The 19921-nt window shown below is 54.9% G+C and overlaps 1 protein-coding gene across 1 annotated transcript; it reads left to right on the forward strand.

Moving 5' to 3' along the window:
• The first annotated feature begins 12990 nt into the window (after positions 1-12990).
• On the forward strand, positions 12991-19901 carry MAPK3 (mitogen-activated protein kinase 3). The gene is made up of 9 exons (XM_084882963.1): positions 12991-13184; positions 14095-14277; positions 16369-16558; positions 16739-16855; positions 17093-17207; positions 17906-18037; positions 18133-18242; positions 18331-18485; positions 19319-19901. The coding sequence occupies exons 1-8, from the start codon at positions 13015-13017 to the stop codon at positions 18451-18453; spliced, it is 1140 nt and encodes a 379-aa protein (XP_084739089.1). The 5' UTR covers positions 12991-13014; the 3' UTR covers positions 18454-18485; positions 19319-19901.
• Positions 19902-19921: the final 20 nt, after the last annotated feature.

Genomic DNA, 19921 nt, shown 5'->3' on the forward strand with positions numbered 1-19921 from the left:
AAAAAGAGGAAAGAAATCCTGATAAAATCCCAAAAATATGGATGACTCTTGAGGACATTGTCTTAAGAGAAGTAAGTTATGCCGAAACCAGTTTGGCTCAGTAGATAGAGCATCAGCCTGTGGACTGAAAGGTCCTAGGTTCGATTCCGGTCTAGGGCATGTACCTTGGTTGTGGGCACATCCCCAGTAGGGGGTGTGCAGGAGGCAGCTGACCGATGTTTCTCTCTCATAAATGTTTTTGACTCTGTATCCCTCTCCCTTCCTCTCTGTGAAAAATCAATAAAATATATTTTTTTAAAAGAGAGAGAGAAGTAAGTTAGTGTCAAAGAGACAAAGACTGTATGATTCCCCTCATGTGAGGAATCCAGAGAAGTCAGGTTCATGGAGGCAGCCGGGGCGTGTGGCTGCCAGGGCTGGGGGCAGGTCGGGGGGGAGCTGCTGTTCCCGGGCACAGAGGGTCCGTTGGGAGGACGGAGGAGCTGGAGGTGGCACACAGCTGTGAACACACTGACTACTGAACGGCACCCTCAGAAACGGCGCAGGCAGTCACGGGGTGCAGGCCTACGCGGGAGAACTCAGCGGGGCGGCCTGAGGGTTACCGTGGGAGGAAAACTACAGAGAAAGTCAAGGAGCTGGAGCCCACAGCCGTCAGAAAGGTCATGACCTCCGAGCAGGGCCCAGCCTGGGCTCGGGGTGGGGCTCTGGGAAGCTGGCAATCTCTTACGTCTTGGCCGAGGTGATCGTTAGTTCCTTTCGCACACATTCTACAGCAAAAGAGAAGAAACACGTAGGGGGTGGCTTTGCAGATTGATGGGGCCCAGCACAGATGGTTGGGGTCCAAACGGGTCCAGACCAAGACTTCCAGAGCCGGGGCCAGGGCAGAGGCCGCCTGCTCCACAGGGGAAGGCCCTCTGACCGTCTCCACCAGCGTGGGCCTGGGCTCCCAGGGCTGACGACGGGGGCCGGAGGGGACGGCCGTGCGTTCAAAACACCGAGGACAAGTGGCTTTCCATCTTGATTCTCTGTCCACTGTAAAGTGGGAGAGTAAAATAGACATTTTTCCACTAGCAAACTCTCAAAGATGTACTTTTCTTACCAAGTCCTAGAGAAAATACCAACCAAAGCAAGCGCCAAAGCTAGGCAGAGAAGACACGGCATCCAGGAAACCAGGGATTGACTCAAGAAAGAGGTGAAACGCCTTTGGCAGTTCCCGGACCCGACTCTTGTCTCAACAGAGTTTGAATGGAACAGACACAGGGACACCCCTCTTCCAGCCTCTGACCCCCTCCAGCCACCACCTTCAGACCCACCTCAAACATCCTCAGCCTCCAAGACCAGCCAGCCCCGTTTTGACCTTAACTCATTGCTGAACAACCACGAGCTGCCAGATTCATCAGAATTGTTCCGCCAGGTGGAGGCTGCCCGCACAGACCTCTCTCTGGGCCTCTTTTCAGCCCAAACACGTGGCTCTGGAGGGCGGGCTGCTTCTTCCAGAGCTGGGAGTTGGCCTAGGAGAAGCACACGGGCACCCAGTGTCGCTTAAAGACGCAAAACCAGCGCCGTGGCCACCCTCTCTTCCAGACCTGCCGAAGCCTTCCCGAAGTCAGAGGGCAGAACTCGGGGCACCCCGGAAGCCACCATGGCCGTGGAGAGAAACCCAGCTGAGCCGGGCCCGTAGGGGATCTGTGTGAGGCTCGTTATGAAAAGCTGGGGTCCCCCATCATGTCCTGTTCCCCCAGCTCTGTGACTTCCTGGAGAACCACTTCCCGGAGGAGGTGTGAAGCCACCTGGCTCACCTCCGCAGGCTGGCCAGCCCCCAGCACGGCCAGGAGCCTCTGGGGCCCAGGCCTGAGGGCCCCTATGCATTCTCCAGTGTCTGCCTTTCGCCTGCCCTCTCCCGGGAACCACTGGGCGCCCTTTAACCCCCAGGATCAAATGGGAACAATAAAGCTTTTCACAGCAAAAGGAAGGCAGAAGGGATGAGGGATGAAGAGATGATGGAGGGAGACATGAAGGAGGGAAGGTGTGAAGGAAGCCCAGTGGGTGGTGAAGGAGCCTCAGGGACCGCTCTGCAGCAGCCGCGGAACAGCCATCCAGGGCTGCGGAGAGGTGTCCCTAAGAAATGAAGCCGCCAGAAAACCTGATGTGTTTGAATGTAACGAGATATGTAAACCTCAAGGCAGAGTTTAGGCTTAAATTCATGTTATACATACAAAGCAAGCAGATAAAACAGCAAAAACTGGACACAGTATTGACTCGGTGTGGGAAGGAGGGGAAACAAGAAGAGTGGGAGCCAAAACCGGTTTGGCTCAGTGGATAGAGCATCAGCCTGCGGACTGAAAGGTCTTGGGTTCGATTCCGGTCAAGGATATGTACATTGGTTACGGGCACATCCCCAGTAGGGAGTATGTAAGAGGCAGCTGATCGATGATTCTCTCTCATCGATGTTTCTAACTCTCTATCCCTCTCTCTTCCTCTCTGTGAAAAATCAATAAAATATAATTTAAAAAAAAAAAGAAGAAGAAGAAGAGTGGAAAAAGCAGTCGTTGTAACTACGTGGTCAGTATGAATAGTGTGTTCTAGTACATAGTTGCAGTGATGTAAACTCTGAATGTCTATGTAACCACATGTGTGGATGATATAGTAATGGGGTGGGGGAGAGGGGGGGATAAGGCAGGAGTGTCTGAAACATGAGCATTAAAGCCCTGACTTGCACAATAACAGATAATGCCTAAGTCCCAAAACTCAAGAAGCAGCCATATGAGCATGCCACTTAGATACATGGGGAAAACCGAATAATTAGCTCAAAGCGTTGAACATGGCCCCGGGGAACAGGAAATTATGGGGGACCCCAGCTTTTCATAATAAGCCTCACGGAATCTCTAAACATGTGCATATGCAACTTTGGAAAATAAATAAACCCTATATAATAAAGAGGTGACATGCAAATTGACCATCACGCCTACATCTCTCCCTTTCTCTCTGTAAAAAAATCAATAAAATATATATTTTTTTAAAAACATAGATAATTGAGGTGGAGGAGAGCTCTCCTACTTTCTGTATGTGTATATTTTTAAAAATACATTTCTTTTATTTCAGAGAGGAAGAGAGAGGGAGAGAGAGAGAGATAAAAACATCAATGATGAGCGAGATCGGCTGTCTCCTGCACACCCACTAGGGATTGAGCCCGAAACCCAGGCATGTGCCCTGGACCAGGATCAAACCCAGGACCCTCCAGTCCACAAGCTGACACTCTATCCACTGAGCCAAACCAGCTGGGCTGCGTGTGTGAAGCATATGTTTTGTTTTTATGCCAACATATTTTAACAGACCTAAAGAAGAAATGTGTAGAAAATAAATATTTCTGGTCACTGGTTTGGCAACCTTTCAGCCAAGAACTTATGCTTCACCTTTATAGATAATCTCATCTAATAAAGAGGGATATGCAAATTGACCATCACATCGTCACAAATATGGCAGCGCTATAGCAGAGGCAGGGTTTCCATAACACAAGATGGCTGTACCCACAGCAGAGGACAAGTTCCTCTAACGAGGCTTAACGAGCAATCAGCGGGGACCTGGGGCTGGGGCAGGGGACCTGAGGCTGCGCCCCCCCGCCACCTGTTGGGGCTTGACAGGGGAACTGGGCCACACCCCCACCCTGGCGCCGGGCCAGGGGACCAGAGGCTGTGCCCCCCACCCTGGTGCCAGGCCAGGGGACCAGTGGCTGTGCCCCTCACCCTGGCGATGGGCCAGGGGACCTGCCGTTGCATCCCCCACCCATGGGGCTTGACAAGGGTGGGGCTGGCCGGGTCTGGATCTTGCCCAATGGGGGCGGGGCTGGCTGGGGCTGGGTCTCGCTCAATTTTGAGGTGCTGCAGGTGGGTGGGGACTTGACTCTGGGTCCCAAGGCACACCCCAGACTCTGACAGGAAGAAGATTTTCATAGACACTTCACTAATTTTTTTCATCTCTGACACTTCTGAGAAAGGGCAAATAACAGTATTAAAATATTTCCTCTAATTCCCTTTTAATGTGCACACATTTCGTGCACTGGGCCACTAGTTATTTATAAAACTGAGGCAGTTTTAAAATAAGGCCACTAACTATTTTAATGACTTAAAACAATAACCATTTGTTGCTTTTTGGTTTGTTTTTCATATATTTTATTGATTTTTTTACAGAAAGGAAGGAAGAGGGATAGAGAGTCAGAAACATCGATGAGATAGAATCATCTATCAGCTGCCTCTTGCACACCCTCTACTGGGGATGTGCCGGCAACCAAGGTACATGCCCTTGACTGGAATTGAACCTGGGACCCTTCAGTCCGCAGGCAGATGCTCTATCCACTGAGTCAAACCGTCTTCGACTCCTTCATCCATTTTAGATCCTGACAGGCGATGAGAGGAGCATGTAAAGGACCTACCGTGGCTGCCCGGCAGATCCTACGACGGAGAACGGAAGAGGCGCTGCCTCCCGGGGATAAACACAGAAAACTTGTGTAAACCTACACGCATGGTGTCAGGATGGCAGTGACTCGGGTGGAACTGAGATTGTGAAACATGCCGTAGACATCAGAAAGGGCTTCTGCAGCTATATCGGGAGAAAAGAAGGAAGGAGCGGGCCCATTGCTGAGCATGGATGATGTAATAGGAACAGATGACCGCGAGAAAGGAGAACCTCTCACTTCCACCGGGTTTGCCTTCTGCAGAGAGGACGCTGCTGGAGACACGATGGCCTCGGGGGCAGTCAGGTGGACACTGAGGCCCCAGCGAAGTGAAGGGAGATGAGAGAGCAGGAGCTCAATGGAAATGTGTCAGACCCCAAATGTGGCCGCAGTCCATCTCCCCAGATGCTGAGAGGAGCTGGAGACACGGTTTTGGAACCATGGTAGACAAACTCTGAGGAATTTCAGAAAACAGGGAAAGTATTCTGACTTCGAAGTAAATTTAAAATGTGATTTATAAAACTATTCACCGATGACTTCGATATTAGTCACTCTGACAAGGGTTCTAGATTCTTCAGATAACTTGTGAGCACCAAGTAGCAGGAGCAGTGAGAACTACTCAAGCTGACTAAACCTCGTTTCCCCTTTCCATGGTGTTACAATAGGGTTACAACACTGTAAGGGGGGGGCTTTTAGAACCTTATTTGCTCTCTGTTTGATTTTAAGAAAGAAGCGCCATCTTTTAGGACATCTTTGCAGATCATATAAAGCAACATGAGCACAGCTCTGGAACTGGGTGGGTGAGCTGATGTTTGAACACTCATATTAATTAAATGTTGTTTTGGGTGATATCAGCAAAAATAGGAAAATTCACTCCTAAATAAAAGCAATAAAAAAAAAACAGCAAAAATTATCAGAATCAACTTTTTAAAAACTCTGTAAATTAACCAAAGTCTTACAGCAAGTTGAGGAATACTTATTCAAAAAATAATAATAATAAAAAAAATGGCTGGCCCAGCTGGTGTGGCTCAGTGTTCGAGCTTTGACCTATGCGCTGGGAGGTCACGGTCCGGTTCTGGCCAGGGCACATGCCCAGGTTGTGCCCGATCCCCAGTAGGAGGCATGCAGGAGGCAGCACGCCCCTCTCTCTTCTCCCTCCCCTTCTCCCTTCCTCTCTACCCGAAAATCACTAAGAACATATTTCAACAAGAAAAAAAATGAAATAAAATGAGCCAGAAAATATGGCTTTGGGTCAGAGTAGGTAGGGCCTTGGATGTCGGTAAAGGAATTTGGACTACACTTGGTAGTCAATGGGAGGTTTGGAATTTCTAAACAGAAACTTTGGAATGGGTACTGCTGTTGGTCTGCTCAGCACTCTCTGTGGAGAGCACCCCGTTTTCACTGAGAAAGGCCTGTTTCCCCGCCCAGTTCATGGCCTGCAAGCAGAGATAAGTAAACCCCGATTCCACGCTGATCGGGTCAGGCATTTGTACAGGGTCCAGACAGAACCAATGGCCAATGGGAGTCAGTTATTATGGGGGGGGGGGGGGGTGTCAGAGATGGGCAGATTAGAGGAACAATTTGCAAAATTTGAAAAAGATCTAACTATGAATGTTAACATTTTGATTTTAATAATTGTACTATATTTAAAATGTTAACACTTAGAGTGTTGATGAAGGGTGTATTGAAATTCTTTGAACTGTTTTTGCATCTTTTGGGTAAATTCTGAAATTATTTTTTAAAATAAAACTAAGGAGGGCCCAGGGAAGCTGCGCCAGGGTGGGTGGGTGGGCACGTTCATGAGCGGACTGGTGCCCCGGCAGTGGCTTAGCCTCGCCTGCCGCCTCCCTCTGCCACACCCACACCGGCACCGCGGTTCAAGGGAACCGACAACGGCCAATCGTCACAAACCTTCGGCGGCAGCGCCGTTTCACAAGGTGGAACTGGGGGACAGGCAGGCCTCCTCTGGAATCAGAGCCCATCGGAAATATTCGAGTGGCACCGGGAACGGCCCCTGGCGCTGAAGACCAGGCTCCGGGGGCCTCACGGGGACAGGTCTGTCTCCTCAGACTGACGTTGCCTATCGCCCAGTAACACAGGAGGTTTGAGTGGAATGAAAACTGGGACTAAAGCTCCCAGAGGCCAATTTTAGACAAATCTTACTGCCTTGGGCTTCTTCGGTGTGTTAAATAAATGTCTTTTTCTATGTGTCACATAAAGTTTTAACTGTTGTACTTATTAAGATAATTGTATATACGTTGATTTATAAGAATTATTTTGTGTTCTAACATAATTTTTGGGTAATTTGGCTGTATCACAAAATACATGTATAATGCAAGTAGGCTGAGATTTTAAATTTTATATATTTGTATGCAAGCTATATATTTCAATTTCACTTTTAAAATCTCTAAGGATAGCCGAAACCAGTTTGGCTCAGTGGTGGAGCGTCGGTCTGGGGACTGAGGGGTCCCGGGTTCGATTCTGGTCAAGGGCATGTACATTGGCTGCGGGCACATCCCCGGTGGGGGGTGTGCAAGAGGCAGCTGGTCGATGTTTCTCTCTCTTCGATGTTTCTGGCTCTCTATCTCTCTCCCTTCCTCTCTGTAAAAAATCAATAAAATAGATGTTTTAAATAAATAAATAAATAAAATAAAATCTCTAAGGATAAAAAAATAACCTTTTGCCGAAACCGGTTTGGCTAGGTGGATAGAGCGTCGGCCTGCAGACTGAAAGGTCCCAGGTTTGATTCCGGTCAAGGGCATGTACCTTGGTTGAGGGCAAGTCCCTAGTAGGGGGTGTGCAAGAGGCAGCTGATCGATGATTCTCTCTCATCGATGTTTCTAACTCTCTATCCCTCTCTCTTCCTCTCTGTAAAAAATCAATAAAATATATATTTTTTAAATAACCTTTTATGTTTCTTTCATTAGTTGTTCTGAAATACTATTGAAATGTCACCAGCTACATCTAACAAGAAAAGGAATATACTAATTTATAAGCATTACTTAATACAAAGTTTTACCTAAATATATAGGGTTCCCCAAAAAATGCATATGCACTTTGAATGATTAAGTCAGTGTTTATTAATATTCAGTTCATTTTCAAATTTTTTAAAAATCTACAGAAATAAATAATTTTTTGTTAAACATAATTAATTAAATTAAAATGTGAAATTTAGGGCTTGATCAACGGTAGAGAGGATGGCTTTGGGAAATACTAAGGTAATAATGTGGCGAGGAGCTGGTTAGATACAGATAGATGAAAAAAAATAAGAAAATAACGGTTCAACCTGAGAGAGGGGTAGCCGCCCTAAAGGAAGGAGAGTCTGGAAGAGCAGAGGGTTTGGGGGTAAAAGGGTGTTTCCATGGGACATGCTGAAGCTTACATGGCAAATAGCCTCCAGGTGGCGCTGTTCAGCAAGCGAGGAAACTGGAACTGGGGCGGGCCCAAAGGCAATGGCTAAGGTTAGAGATTGTACACACAGGAAGAAGCTGTCACGGCAGGAATATGATAAAACTAGAGGAGACACTGGTGAGTCTCAATGTAAGAGACATTCAAACCGATGGAGAATTTTTATGAGTTTATCTGAGCCAAACTGTCCACAGGTGCTGGGAAGATTATCATTGAATTGAGATAATGGTAGTTTTGCACCTTATTTTATTATATTTTATTGATTTTTTACAGAGAGGAAGGGAGAGGGACAGAGAGCTAGAAACATCAATGAGAAACATCGACCAGCTGCCTCTTGCACACCCCCTACTGGGGACGTGCTCGCAACCAATATACATGCCCTTGATCAGAATTGAACCTGGGACCTTTCAGTCTGCAGGCCAACACTCTATCCACTGAGCCAAACCAGTTTTGGCTGCACCTTATTTTATACACTACAGGCCCGGTGCACGGATTCATGCACAGGTGGGGTCCTTCAGCCTGGCCTGCGCCTACTTGCAATCTGGGACCCCTCAGGGGTCACCCCCCTCCCCCCCGGGATGTAGCCGGCGGCCAGGGAGGAGCCCAGCTGCTGCTCATCCAGCCCTGTTGTGCCTGCCGCCGCCTGCCCAGGAGAGGCTCCTGCTGCTGCCACAGCTGCACTCGCCAGCCGTGATCCCGGCTTCTGGCTGAGCAGCGCTCCAGCTGTGTGAGCGCACTGACCACCAGAAGGCGCCTCCTGTATTGAGTGCCTGCCCCCTGGTGGTCAGTGTGCGTCATAATGACCAGTCGACCGGTCCTTCTGGTCATTCGGTCGTAATGGTCACTTAGGCTTTTCTATAGAGAGATTACAGTCAGAAGAGACATATGTGGATTACCTGAAATCTAAAGATGACAGATAGGGAGGTGGGAGAAATCGAGGGGGGGGGGGCCTCTGGGATTGTATGAGAAGCAAAACGATAGACACATATTCTTTTACATGGGTTCCTACAGGATAGTTAACGATCAGTAATTAACATGGCAGACCTAACAGTGAGAGGTCCCTGCCTGGGTGATTTTGCTGTGCCTGAAGCGTCTAGAAAAGGGGGCGTTACCCTGGCATTCCAGAGGAATGTTATCGTAGATGCAAGACAATAGACAGGTTTGGTTAAGGTAAAGACGGCCTTTGTCAGGAAAGATTCTAGCTTAGGACAGGACTACCTGCCATAAACAGCTTTTAGTTAAAAAGTTTTCACTTCAGACCATCCTTTGTGGTTCCTTTAGGTCTCCCGAGTTTGCAAGACCAACAAGCAGGCCTTCCCCGAGCTTGTCAGGTTTAGGATGTGGTCCCGTTAATCCACAGGAGAAGGCTGGTGAGGACAGCCGGGAAGGAGCCAGCAGGCAGAGCGAACCACGGAGATTTCAGAGAAGGCGGCAGCCGAAGAACGCCTGCTCCAGAGGGGAGGTGTCTGGCCGTTGCTAATCTCTAATGTATAAAGAAGTGTCCCGAGATACTTCTATCACAGAGGTTTTTTGGATTGAAAAAAAAAAAAATGGCCGGTAAATTAAAAGTTCATAAATGATTACATGCGTTCTGACCCCTATCCCCTCACTGTTGCTGCTTTCTCAGTTGTGCTAGCTGGTTGTGGGAATGGGAATGGGTGTTACCCTGGGCAAATTCCCCACTGGCCTCCCCCATGACCTTGACATCACGAACAGATAAGAACTGGTGGAGCTGGGACCGGCTTGGCTCAATGGATAGAGCGTCGGCTTGGGGACTGAAGGGTCCCGGGTTCGATTCCGGTCAAGGGCATGTACCTTGGTTGCGGGCATATCCCCAGTAGGGGGTGTGCAAGAGGCAGCTGATTGATGACTCTCTCTCATCAATGTTTCTAACTCTCTATCTCTCTCCCTTCCTCTCTGTACAAAATCAATAAAATATATTTAAAAAAAAAAAAAAGAACTGGTGGAACACTTCCTCTAGGTCCATCTAAGAGGACAGAGGTAAGCCACATGGCAGCTGTTAGAAAGACTCGAGCAGTGCAGTGAGCTGTGAGAGGGTGAACCACGTGACGGAGAAAATTATTCTTCCAGGTTCTTCTGACCCCATGGCTCAGGGTGCTTCTGCTTTTCCCGTTACATTTAGTTCAGACTCTCAACCTCATATGGTCACTGTGAAAGTGGTAGGAAATAAAGTGCATATCAGTGCCTAGCCCAGGATATATAAGCTGAATATGCCCATACATATATAAGCTGAACACGCATCTATAAATGGAGAAATCCCAGTCCAGTCTCCAAGGAAGTCCCAGCCGCAGTCTCAGTCACACGCCTGAGGGGGAGGAAGGCACAGCGTGAGGCGGCAGGCGGCCCTCTGGAGGGACCAGCCTTTCCTCAGGCAGGAAACTCACTCCCACTCAGGAAAGGTGGCTCCATGCTGAACTCCACGGAGTTTCTCTGAGTCACCGTATTCTCCTGAAGTTGCAAAATGGTCTAGCAAAAGTCACTCGAAGGCTTTTACTGCTTCCTGAGTAACATTGAAACTTGCCAGAATCCAAGGCCTTCCCCAACCCGGCCTCAACCCACCTGCCCAGCCCGAACTCCCCTAACACTCTGCACTGCACCGCACTGGACACCTGTGCTCCGGCTCTGCCCGACTCTGCTGCTCCTTCTTCCTTTCTTTTTTTAATATATCTTATTGATTTCTTACAGAGAGGAAGGGAGAGAGACAGAGAGCTAGAAACATGGATGAGAGAGAACACATCGACCAGCTGCCTCCCGCACATCCCCTACCAGGGATGTGCCCGCAACCAAGGTACATGCCCTTGACTGGAATCGAACCTGGGACCCTTCAGTCCACAGGCAGACGCTCTATCCACTGAGCCAAACCGATTAGGGCTGTTCCTTCTTCTTGATGCCTTTCCCCTACCTCGACCTTCTGAAACCCCACTTCCTTTTCAATGACGCCAATGCCACCTCCTCCACAGCTCCCTCCTCACTTCTCTAGAGTGACCTCACCCACCCCCAGCTCGCTCACACGCCCGACGTTACATCCACGCATCCGGTATTAAATTGATTTATGTAAGTGCATCTTTTCGATAGGTTATAAACTCCACGAGGAGAGAGGCCAGTGGGCAGTCTACCCAGGGTAACTCGGTAAGTAAGTGGCGAAGATGGGGCTCTAACCTGGGCACCCTGGCTCCAGAGAGCCCTGGCTCCTAACCGCTAATCCACACGGTACCTTTCCTCAGCCAGAGCGCCTCGCTCAGAGCCACTCCACAGCTTCCCAACCTTGTGAATCACCTGTCTAAGGAGCACCTCACCGGCCGGCGCTGACTTGTAGGCTGTTGAGGGCCAGCCACTCGGTCTCATTAATCTGAATTAGAGTGCCCGGTCATAGATCCAATTATGAGCAATTTCAGAATCATAATCACTGTTCCACTTTGTGTCTTGATCTATAATACATATAAGGACCTCCTCCCAGCTTTTAAGGAAGAAAAAAAACAAAGCGGTTACTTAATGAAGGCCAGCAAATGTGTTTTTCCGAAGCTTCCAGCGCCCACCTTCTCCTCCTCCCCCCCTCCCCTCCCCTCCCCCCGCCCCGAATCTGCGTGTCATCCTTGCGCAGGGCCTGCTCGCCCTCTCGGTGGCTCCAGTGTGAGTACCTGCGCTGCCGGCTCCACTGCGGAGGGAAGGGGCCAGACTGGCCGTCTCCGGTCACCGCTGTCTCTGGGGGACAGAATGGGATTAAAAAGGGCCCTGCCTCTGTGTCAGAAGATATCATGTTGAGTCCCAGCCGGTTTGGCTCAGTGGATAGTGTTGGCCTGCGAACTGAAAGGTCCCAGGTTCAACTCCGGTCAAGGGCGCATGCCTGGTTGTGGGCTCTATTCCCAGGGAGGGACTTACAGGAGGCAGCTGACCCACCATGACTCTCATCATGGATGTTTCTAGCTCTCTCTCCCTCTTCCTTCCTCTCTGAAATCAATAAAAAAATATATTTTAAAAAAGAAGAAGAAGATATCATGTTGAGTCTCAGCTCCCCAGCTCCCAGGTCCCCCATCTGCAAACCCTGAGAACAAGACAGGCTCGGCCCCACTCTGACCCCGAGTGGAGGAGCTGTCTGAAGAAACTGAAGTGGTCAAATAAGTGCGCAAACTGCCAAGTCTGGTACAGAGCCAAAAGGTGCTGACCCGAAGGGGCCGGGGGGGGGGGGGGGGGGGGGGGGGGGGGGGCAGAGGAGGGTGTGGGGTGGAAGAGAGGATGGGTAGATTTGGGGTGTGCACACACCACACGACAGACTGCTGATGTATACTATAGGATTGTACCCCTGAAATCTACGTAATTGTAACCAATGTCACCCCGATAAACTCAACAAAAGAGACATGCTGACAGGATTTCAGTTTTGCAAACTCCAGTGACCACAGAAGTGTAGCCTGTTTTGCTGTTTGAGAGAAGCCTCGCGGTGTGGACTGAGCAAACCCGGCCACCCTGCAGGCAGCGTCCGGCCTCTCCCCTCCCCGGGCCCGGAGCGGGGGCTGGGGGTGTCCCCGGCCTCTCCCCTCCCCGGGCCCGGAGCGGGGGCTGGGGGTGTCCTCTCCCCTCCCCGGGCCCGGAGCGGGGGCTGGGGGTGTCCTCTCCCCTCCCCGGGCCCGGAGCGGGGGCCGGGGGGTCCTCGGCCTCTCCCCTCCCCGGGCCCGGAGCGGGGGCTGGGGTGTCCTCGGCCTCTCCCCTCCCCGGGCCCGGAGCGGGGGCTGGGGGGTCCTCGGCCTCTCCCCTCCCCGGGCCCGGAGCGGGGGCTGGGGTGTCCCCGGCCTCTCCCCTCCCCGGGCCCGGAGCGGGGGCTGGGGGGTCCTCGGCCTCTCCCCTCCCCGGGCCCGGAGCGGGGGCTGGGGGGTCCTCGGCCTCTCCCCTCCCCGGGCCCGGAGCGGGGGGTGGGGGGTCCTCGGCCTCTCCCCTCCCCGGGCCCGGAGCGGCGGGCTGCGCGGGGCGGGGCGCCAGCGGCCGGGCAGCCGCCGTGGAAGCGCCGCGCGCGCCCGGGGCCACGTGACGGCGGGGCCGGCCGCGCGCTCGGGACCGGCGGGAAGGGGCGGGCCGGGCGGGCGGGGCGCGGGCCCGGGCGGCGGCAGGGGCGGGGCGGCGCGGCGGCGGCGGAGGGAGGAGTGGAGATGGCGGCGGCGGCGGCTCCGGGGGGCGGGGGCGGGGAGCCCCGGGGAGCCGAGGGGGTCGGCCCGGGGGGCGCGGGGGACGTGGAGGTGGTGAAGGGGCAGCCGTTCGACGTGGGCCCGCGCTACTCGCAGCTGCAGTACATCGGCGAGGGCGCCTACGGCATGGTCAGGTGAGGGCGCCGGGGGCGAGGGGTGCGGGGTGCGGGCCGGGGTCCTGGGTGCTCGGTGCTCTCTGCGCCTGGCGATCCGGGGCGCGGCCGGGCAGGGGGCGCCCCGGGAGGGGCCTGGGGTGCGTTCTGCGTGCGTCCGAGGAGGGGCTCGGAGCCTGGACCGGCCTTTCCGTGGCGAAGGGCGGGGACCTGGGTGTGGGGAGCTGCGGGGACCGGGCACCCTGTGGGCGCGGGTGAGGGAGGAGAACGGGGTCTCGGGACGGTCCCCCCGGAGTGCAGAGGGAGTGAGGATCCTGGGGAGGATGCCTGGGGACCGCCCGGAGCTGGGGAAGCCGAGCAGCCAGGGCTGGGGTGCTGGGGCTGGTCCAGGGCGCCTCCTGCAACTTCCAGGAGGGGCTGCGGTCCCCCCTCCCTCGGTGGGTGCTGGGCTTTGTTCATCTGGGACGGCCTGCTGCCCGGGTGGGTACCTTACCCATCAGTCGCCCTGACAGCCGTGCCTGCCTTACCCCTTCCCTTCAGCCCCTCCCGCGACTCCCGCTTCTCCCGGTGTTTGCCTCACTGTCTGTCCTCCACTGGCTCCCAGCCCCGGCCCTGGCCTGGCCTGGGGAGCCCATCCCTGGGAGGGGGGGGGCCTCTCGCATGGAGAGGGTAGCGGAGAGGGGAAGTCTGTGAGCGGTCAGTCTCTTCCTCTCTTTGTGAAGCCGCCGGAGGGCTGCCTGGCTGGTCCCCAGCTCTCTCCCTGGAGATCCCAGGCCTTCGGCAGGAAGGAACCAGCATTGTTTACCACTGGGCCGGAGCCCTCTCCCGCTCCCGCCCTGCCCTGCCCTGCCCTGCCCTGGCCTGGGTGGGGCCCGCGGGCCTGGACTCCCCTCTGCGCGACCACACCGACACCACCTCTCCGGCCCCGCAGCTCAGCCTACGACCACGTCCGCAAGACACGCGTGGCCATCAAGAAAATCAGCCCCTTCGAGCACCAGACCTACTGCCAGCGCACGCTGCGGGAGATCCAGATCCTGCTGCGCTTCCGCCACGAGAATGTCATCGGCATCCGGGACATCCTCCGGGCGCCCACGCTGGATGCCATGAGGGATGTGTATCCTTCACCTTGGCCTCGGAGCTGGGCTGGGAGAACACGGGCTGCTTTCCGTCTCCTTCTTCCCTGGCGCCCTCCAGAGCAAACCCAGAGAGAAACCTGGCGGGAAGGCGGCCACAGGGGGCCGAGGCTGGGCGGCCTCAGGGCAGCCTGGCCTGCTGCAGCGGGCCGTGTGTCCACGGACACGTCCACTCCCTCTGCCTCTGGGGGGTCTGGGCAAGATGGCCCCTACGGGCCTTTGTCTCCTGATACATAGAGGTGTGTCAGGATCCAGCCTCTGCCCCCGGCCAGTTCTTGGTTAACAGCCGGTTCTTTCCCCTCAGGGTCCTCAGAGGGAGGCCAGCAGGCGAGGAGAAAGCGGCCCCTTTTCGAGGGCCTGCTCTGAGTCAGGCGCAGTGCGTGCCCAGGGCTTTCCCGTTTCTAACTCTACCTCCCAATTGCCCGATGAGCTGGGTCTCAGCTCCCTTTCGTGCATCGATGAGGAAATTGAGGCTCTGAAAGCCTCTGCCCCTGCCTCTGCCCCTCCCCCAGAGAAAGGCCGTCCTTTCTCCAGACTTCCTGCCGGGAGGGCCCCGCCCGTCACCTGTGGCCTTGCACCTTGCCCAGGGCCCAGCCCGGCCTTCGTCGCCCTCCCCCATGTCACTTTCCTGGTTAGCTGTCCACTTCCTGCCTGGCCCTGCTGTTAGCAGCTTCTGCTACCCATCACCTCTCCCCCACTCACCCACCCCCAGGCAGGGGGATCGTGCCTGCAGGCCCCCACCACAGGCTGCTGGCAGGAAGCCTCCGCACTCCCGCCCAGCTCGCCGTGTGACCTTCAGCATCTTCATCAATAAAACCGGGCTGGCCATACGTCCCCAGAGGCCCTTTGAGGCTGATGCTAAAAGATAGTCCTTCTTCTTGTAGAGACAAGCCAAGAGGCATTTATGTATGTATGTATGCATGCATGCATGCATGCAAGTTTAATCTTAAAACCTATAAGGACACGTGCTCCTCTATCTTCTGATGCACGGCCACGCACTGAGTAGGAGCGTGCTGCTGGCTTTCTCCTCATTTGTCTTGCACACACTATCCCCGTAAGGCAGGCATTTCTTTTTAAGAAACATTTATTGCATGCCAGATGGTATTCGCACATTATCTCATGTAACCCCTCTCAACAGCCATGTGGCTCAGGCATTTCTCATAGCAACACGAGTCCGTGTTTGCTGAGCACTCACCGTGTGCCAAGCACCGGGCTGGCTTCTTTACAGGGGTCATCTCATCTCACTGTCACACCCACTCTGAAAGAGCCATTCTCCTGCTTTTCAGATGAGGAAATAGAGGTGCGGACAGGTTGAAGTGGTAAAACCACCAGCAGATTAACCCCAAAGCTGCTGTTCTTTTTTGTTTTCTTAAAGATATATATTTTTTGACAGAACCAGTTTGGCTCAGTGGACAGAGCGTCAGCCTGCGGACTGAAGTGTCCCGGGTTAGATTCCGGTCAGGGGCATGTACCTTGGTTGCGGGCACATCCCCAGTGGGGAGTGTGCAGAAGTCAGCTGATCAATGTTTCTGATTCTCTGTCCCTCTCTCTTCCTCTCTATGAAAAGTCAATAAAGTATATTTTTAAAAAAAAGAAAGATGTATTTTTATTGATTTCAGAGAGGAAGGGAGAGGGAGAGAGAGATAGAATCACCAATGATGACAGAGAATCATTGCTTGGCCGTCTTCTGCACGCCCCACACTAAGGACCAAGCCCACAACCTGGGCATGTGCCCTTGACCAGAATCGAACCCAGGACCCTTCAGTCCATAGGCCAACACCCTCTCCACTGAGCCAAACTGTCCAGGGCCAGAGCTGCTGCTCTTAACTGGAGTTCTCCTGCCTCCTGTAGAACCGAAGTCCTTTGTCAGGGTCACCAGCTGAGACGCAGCAGAGGCCCTGAGCCCAGTACTGAGCCAGGGCCCTGCCCAGCTTGTGAGAGGGGTTGGCAGATCTGTTGAGTCTTAGGGGTGCCAGCTGGAGGGAGTGCGAAGCCTGGCCACCAGTGCCCGTTCTTCTTAACCATGTGCCTCCCGCTGCCCCCACCCGCGGGGCCTTCGATACCACCCTCAGCTACATCGTGCAGGACCTGATGGAGACAGACCTGTACAAGTTGCTCAAAAGCCAGCAGCTGAGCAACGACCACGTCTGCTACTTCCTCTACCAGATCCTGCGGGGCCTCAAGTACATCCACTCGGCCAACGTGCTGCACCGGGACTTAAAGCCCTCCAACCTGCTCATCAACACCACCTGCGACCTTAAGGTCAGGGCTGGGGTGCCCGCTCCCCCTCCCGCCGGGGCCGGGCTTCCGTTTGACCGCTGGCCCCCTGGGGTAGGCGGGCGCTGCAGGCAGAGGGGACCCCAGGGGCAGGGGCATGGCGAAACGGCTGCTTGGGCGTGGAGACCTTGAGCACCACGCTTAGCGGCCTGGGTTGGATTCCAGATCTGCGATTTTGGCCTGGCCCGGATCGCCGACCCTGAGCACGACCACACCGGCTTCCTGACAGAATACGTGGCCACGCGCTGGTACCGGGCCCCAGAGATCATGCTGAACTCCAAGGTAGGGGGCCCGCCCACCCCCAAAGGGAAAGGCCAGGTCCCAGAAAGCCCTGGAGCCACCTCTGAGCCAGGCAGTGACCCCCTGGTCCTTGGGATCTGGGAAGAGGCTGAGCATTAGCTCCGCCCAGGCTCTGCTCTCTGCCTCCGGCAACACTGAATGGGGGGGGGGGGGGTTGGCCCAGACAACAGGGCCCTGGTGAGGCTGGCCCGGGACCCACCACTTTCTCCCCGTCCCCAGGGCTACACCAAGTCCATCGACATCTGGTCTGTGGGCTGCATTCTGGCTGAAATGCTCTCCAACCGGCCCATCTTCCCTGGCAAGCACTACCTGGACCAGCTCAACCACATTCTGGGTGAGGGGCCTGGCCCGCCGCATGGCAGGGAGATCAGCCTGCTGGAAGGGAGATTTCTTTAGGGTCAGGGTCGGGAGTCTGGGAGTCGGATCAGGAGTACCACCACCGCTGGAGCCTCTACAGCAGTGTTTTTCAACCTTTTTTGGGCAAAGGCACACTTGTTTCATGAAAAAAATCACGAGGCACACCATCATTAGAAAATGTTAAAAAATTTAACTCTGTGCCTATATTGACTATATATAAAGTAATTTTCTTGAATAGGAATCAAATAAACACAAAGAAAGTATTTTATAATTACTTTATTATGAAATAGTAAGTAAACAAAATAGTGAAAAATTATAAAATTCTTGTCTTGTCTGCACCTACGGCACACCAGGCAACATCTCGCGGCACACTAGTGTGCCGCGGAACAGCGGTTGAAAAACGCTGCTCTACAGCATCGACAGGATTTCAGTGACGGATAGATACTATCCCGTTACCACACGGGGAGAGCAGGGCTGCAGCCCACGTGTAGGAAGTGCTGGAGCTGAGATCTGAGCTGGGGGCTGCCCGAGTCCAGACCCCTGCTCCACCATCACGGCGTTGGCTGGAGATAACTGTCAGGCATGGGATGGGTTGGTGGGAGCTCCTGTTCTTGGCTCCTCCTGCTCCCAGAGCGGAGAGAAGGTCTCTCACCAGGTCACCTGCCCTGCCCACAGGCATCCTGGGCTCCCCATCCCCCGAGGACCTGAACTGCATCATCAACATGAAGGCCCGGAACTACCTGCAGTCCCTGCCCTCCAAGGCCAAGGTGGGCTGGGCCAAGCTGTTCCCCAAGGCCGACTCCAAAGGTGAGGGGGCATGGGCTGACGGGGTACAGGCGGGGTGCGTGAGCCCGGCAGCTACCCGAGCCTTCCCTCTAACCCCGGTTCCTGCCCTTCCTTAGCCCTTGACCTGCTGGACCGGATGTTGACCTTTAACCCCAACAAACGGATCACCGTGGAAGAAGCGCTGGCTCACCCCTACTTGGAGCAGTACTACGACCCGACAGACGAGGTGGGTCAGCTGCCGGCAGGCCTGGGGGTGAGGGGTGGGCAGGCATCCCTCAGTCTCCGGCCTGAGCCTCGCATCTCTGCCACCCTAGCCGGTGGCCGAGGAGCCTTTCACCTTTGACATGGAGCTGGATGACCTGCCCAAGGAGCGGCTGAAGGAGCTCATATTCCAGGAGACAGCCCGCTTCCAGCCTGGCGTGCTGGAGGCCACCTAGCCTGCACACACGCCTCCGCTCCCCGGGGCTGGGTGAGTGCGCCCCGCCGCCCACACGCTGATTCACCCCGAGACCAGGGTGCCTACCAAACATCCGGTGCAGTCAGAGCTCGCTCCTGCCCATGATCCATGTGTACCGAGCAGCAGGAGGGCCAGAGACTGCCCGGGCCGCAGGCCTGTGGTCTGCCAGCCTTCATGTCCCTCCTTCCCTCCTTCCCCCCTGCCCCCCGCCCCAGATGTCTCCCATCAGCCAACACCCTGCTGCCTCCAGCCCCAGGGGTCCCTGAGGGCCCCTCTCACCACCTGAGGCCCCGGCCAGGTGCTGCCCCTCCCAGAGTGGACAGAGAGGCAGGTGGGGCCGCAGTGGCTTGGGAGGAGCTGGCAGCTCTCAGCTGACCCAGATACCAGGCTTTCTCACACCTGGCGCCCAGGTCAGCAGTTCACCCACCTTCGGGGGACTCTCACCCACACCTCCCTTCCCTCCTTCGTCAGCCCCGGCCTTTCTGCCAGCTGGAGCCCGGGGGAGGGCGGGCAGACACACCTGCGCTCACACCCCGGCTCTGACACGTAGTAAGAGCTGTGTAAGATATTGTGCAAGGCACCCCACTTCTGCAGCTCCGTTTCCTGGGGACCGCCCTGATAATGAGAGCAAACAGGGAGCACTGCGCATTATTCTAGATGTTTCTGGGTAGGAGCTCATTGCATCCTCACAGCAGGGCCGTGAGACAGGCACTCCTGTTCCCCGCAAGGAGGAGACAGGCACGCCTCCCTCGGCTGTCAGGACGGAATGAAAGGGGGTGAGGTCAGAGCTCCGGCAGGGGCTCTCCCGGTGCTGATGGTTCCTCTCCCGCTGCCTTTTCGTTTAGGCCCTGCCTCCTGTCTGCCCTCCCCTGCTGGACTGTTAGAAAACGGACCCTGAGCCCAGCCCGGACCCCCGCAGCCCAGGTCGGGGCACGGGCGGGCCTGGCCATCTCCCCTCGCTTCGCTCAGGCCTCCTGCTTCCGGCAGGCCAAGGCGCCCTCTCTCCCTCTCCCCTCCTCCAGGACCTGTGGCTCAGGTGGCCCCAGAGAGATCCCCCTCGGCGGCTCTGCCGTCCTCTCCCCCGGCTCCCCCAGTCTCCGGCGGCTCCAGAGTCGAAGGGCTCTGGCTGCCCTGTGACCTCCTGAGGGGCGGTGGGGTTAGGGCACACTGAGTCGGGACTCAGGGCCAGCCATGCCCCACTCGCCTCACTCAAACCCCACCCCTTTCCCCTCAAGGAACATTCCTAAGGCTCAAGGGCTAGTATCCTTGAGGAGCAGGGCCCTGCCCAAGCCCCCTGCCCCCGAGCTGCCACATCTAACTCCTGCTGCTTCTGTGTGTGGTGAGCAGAAGTGGAGGCGGGGCGCGGACCGGCGCCCTGCCCGCCTGTGCCTGTGTCTAATATATAAATACAGAGATGTGTCTATGACGCCCCGGCTCTGTCTGTGTTT

The sequence above is a fragment of the Pipistrellus hanaki genome, assembly GCF_964339955.1.
Source record: "Pipistrellus hanaki genome assembly, chromosome: 4".
NCBI classification, from domain to species: domain Eukaryota; kingdom Metazoa; phylum Chordata; class Mammalia; order Chiroptera; family Vespertilionidae; genus Pipistrellus; species Pipistrellus hanaki.

Coding starts and splice junctions, on each gene's coding strand:
- MAPK3 (XM_084882963.1), top strand. CDS start 13,015: ATGGCGGCGGCGGCGGCTCCGGGGGGCGGGGGCGGGGAGCCCCGGGGA. Junction 13,185..14,094: donor GGCGCCTACGGCATGGTCAG/GTGAGGGCGCCG, acceptor CCGGCCCCGCAG/CTCAGCCTACGACCACGTCC. Junction 16,856..17,092: donor AGATCATGCTGAACTCCAAG/GTAGGGGGCCCG, acceptor CCCCGTCCCCAG/GGCTACACCAAGTCCATCGA.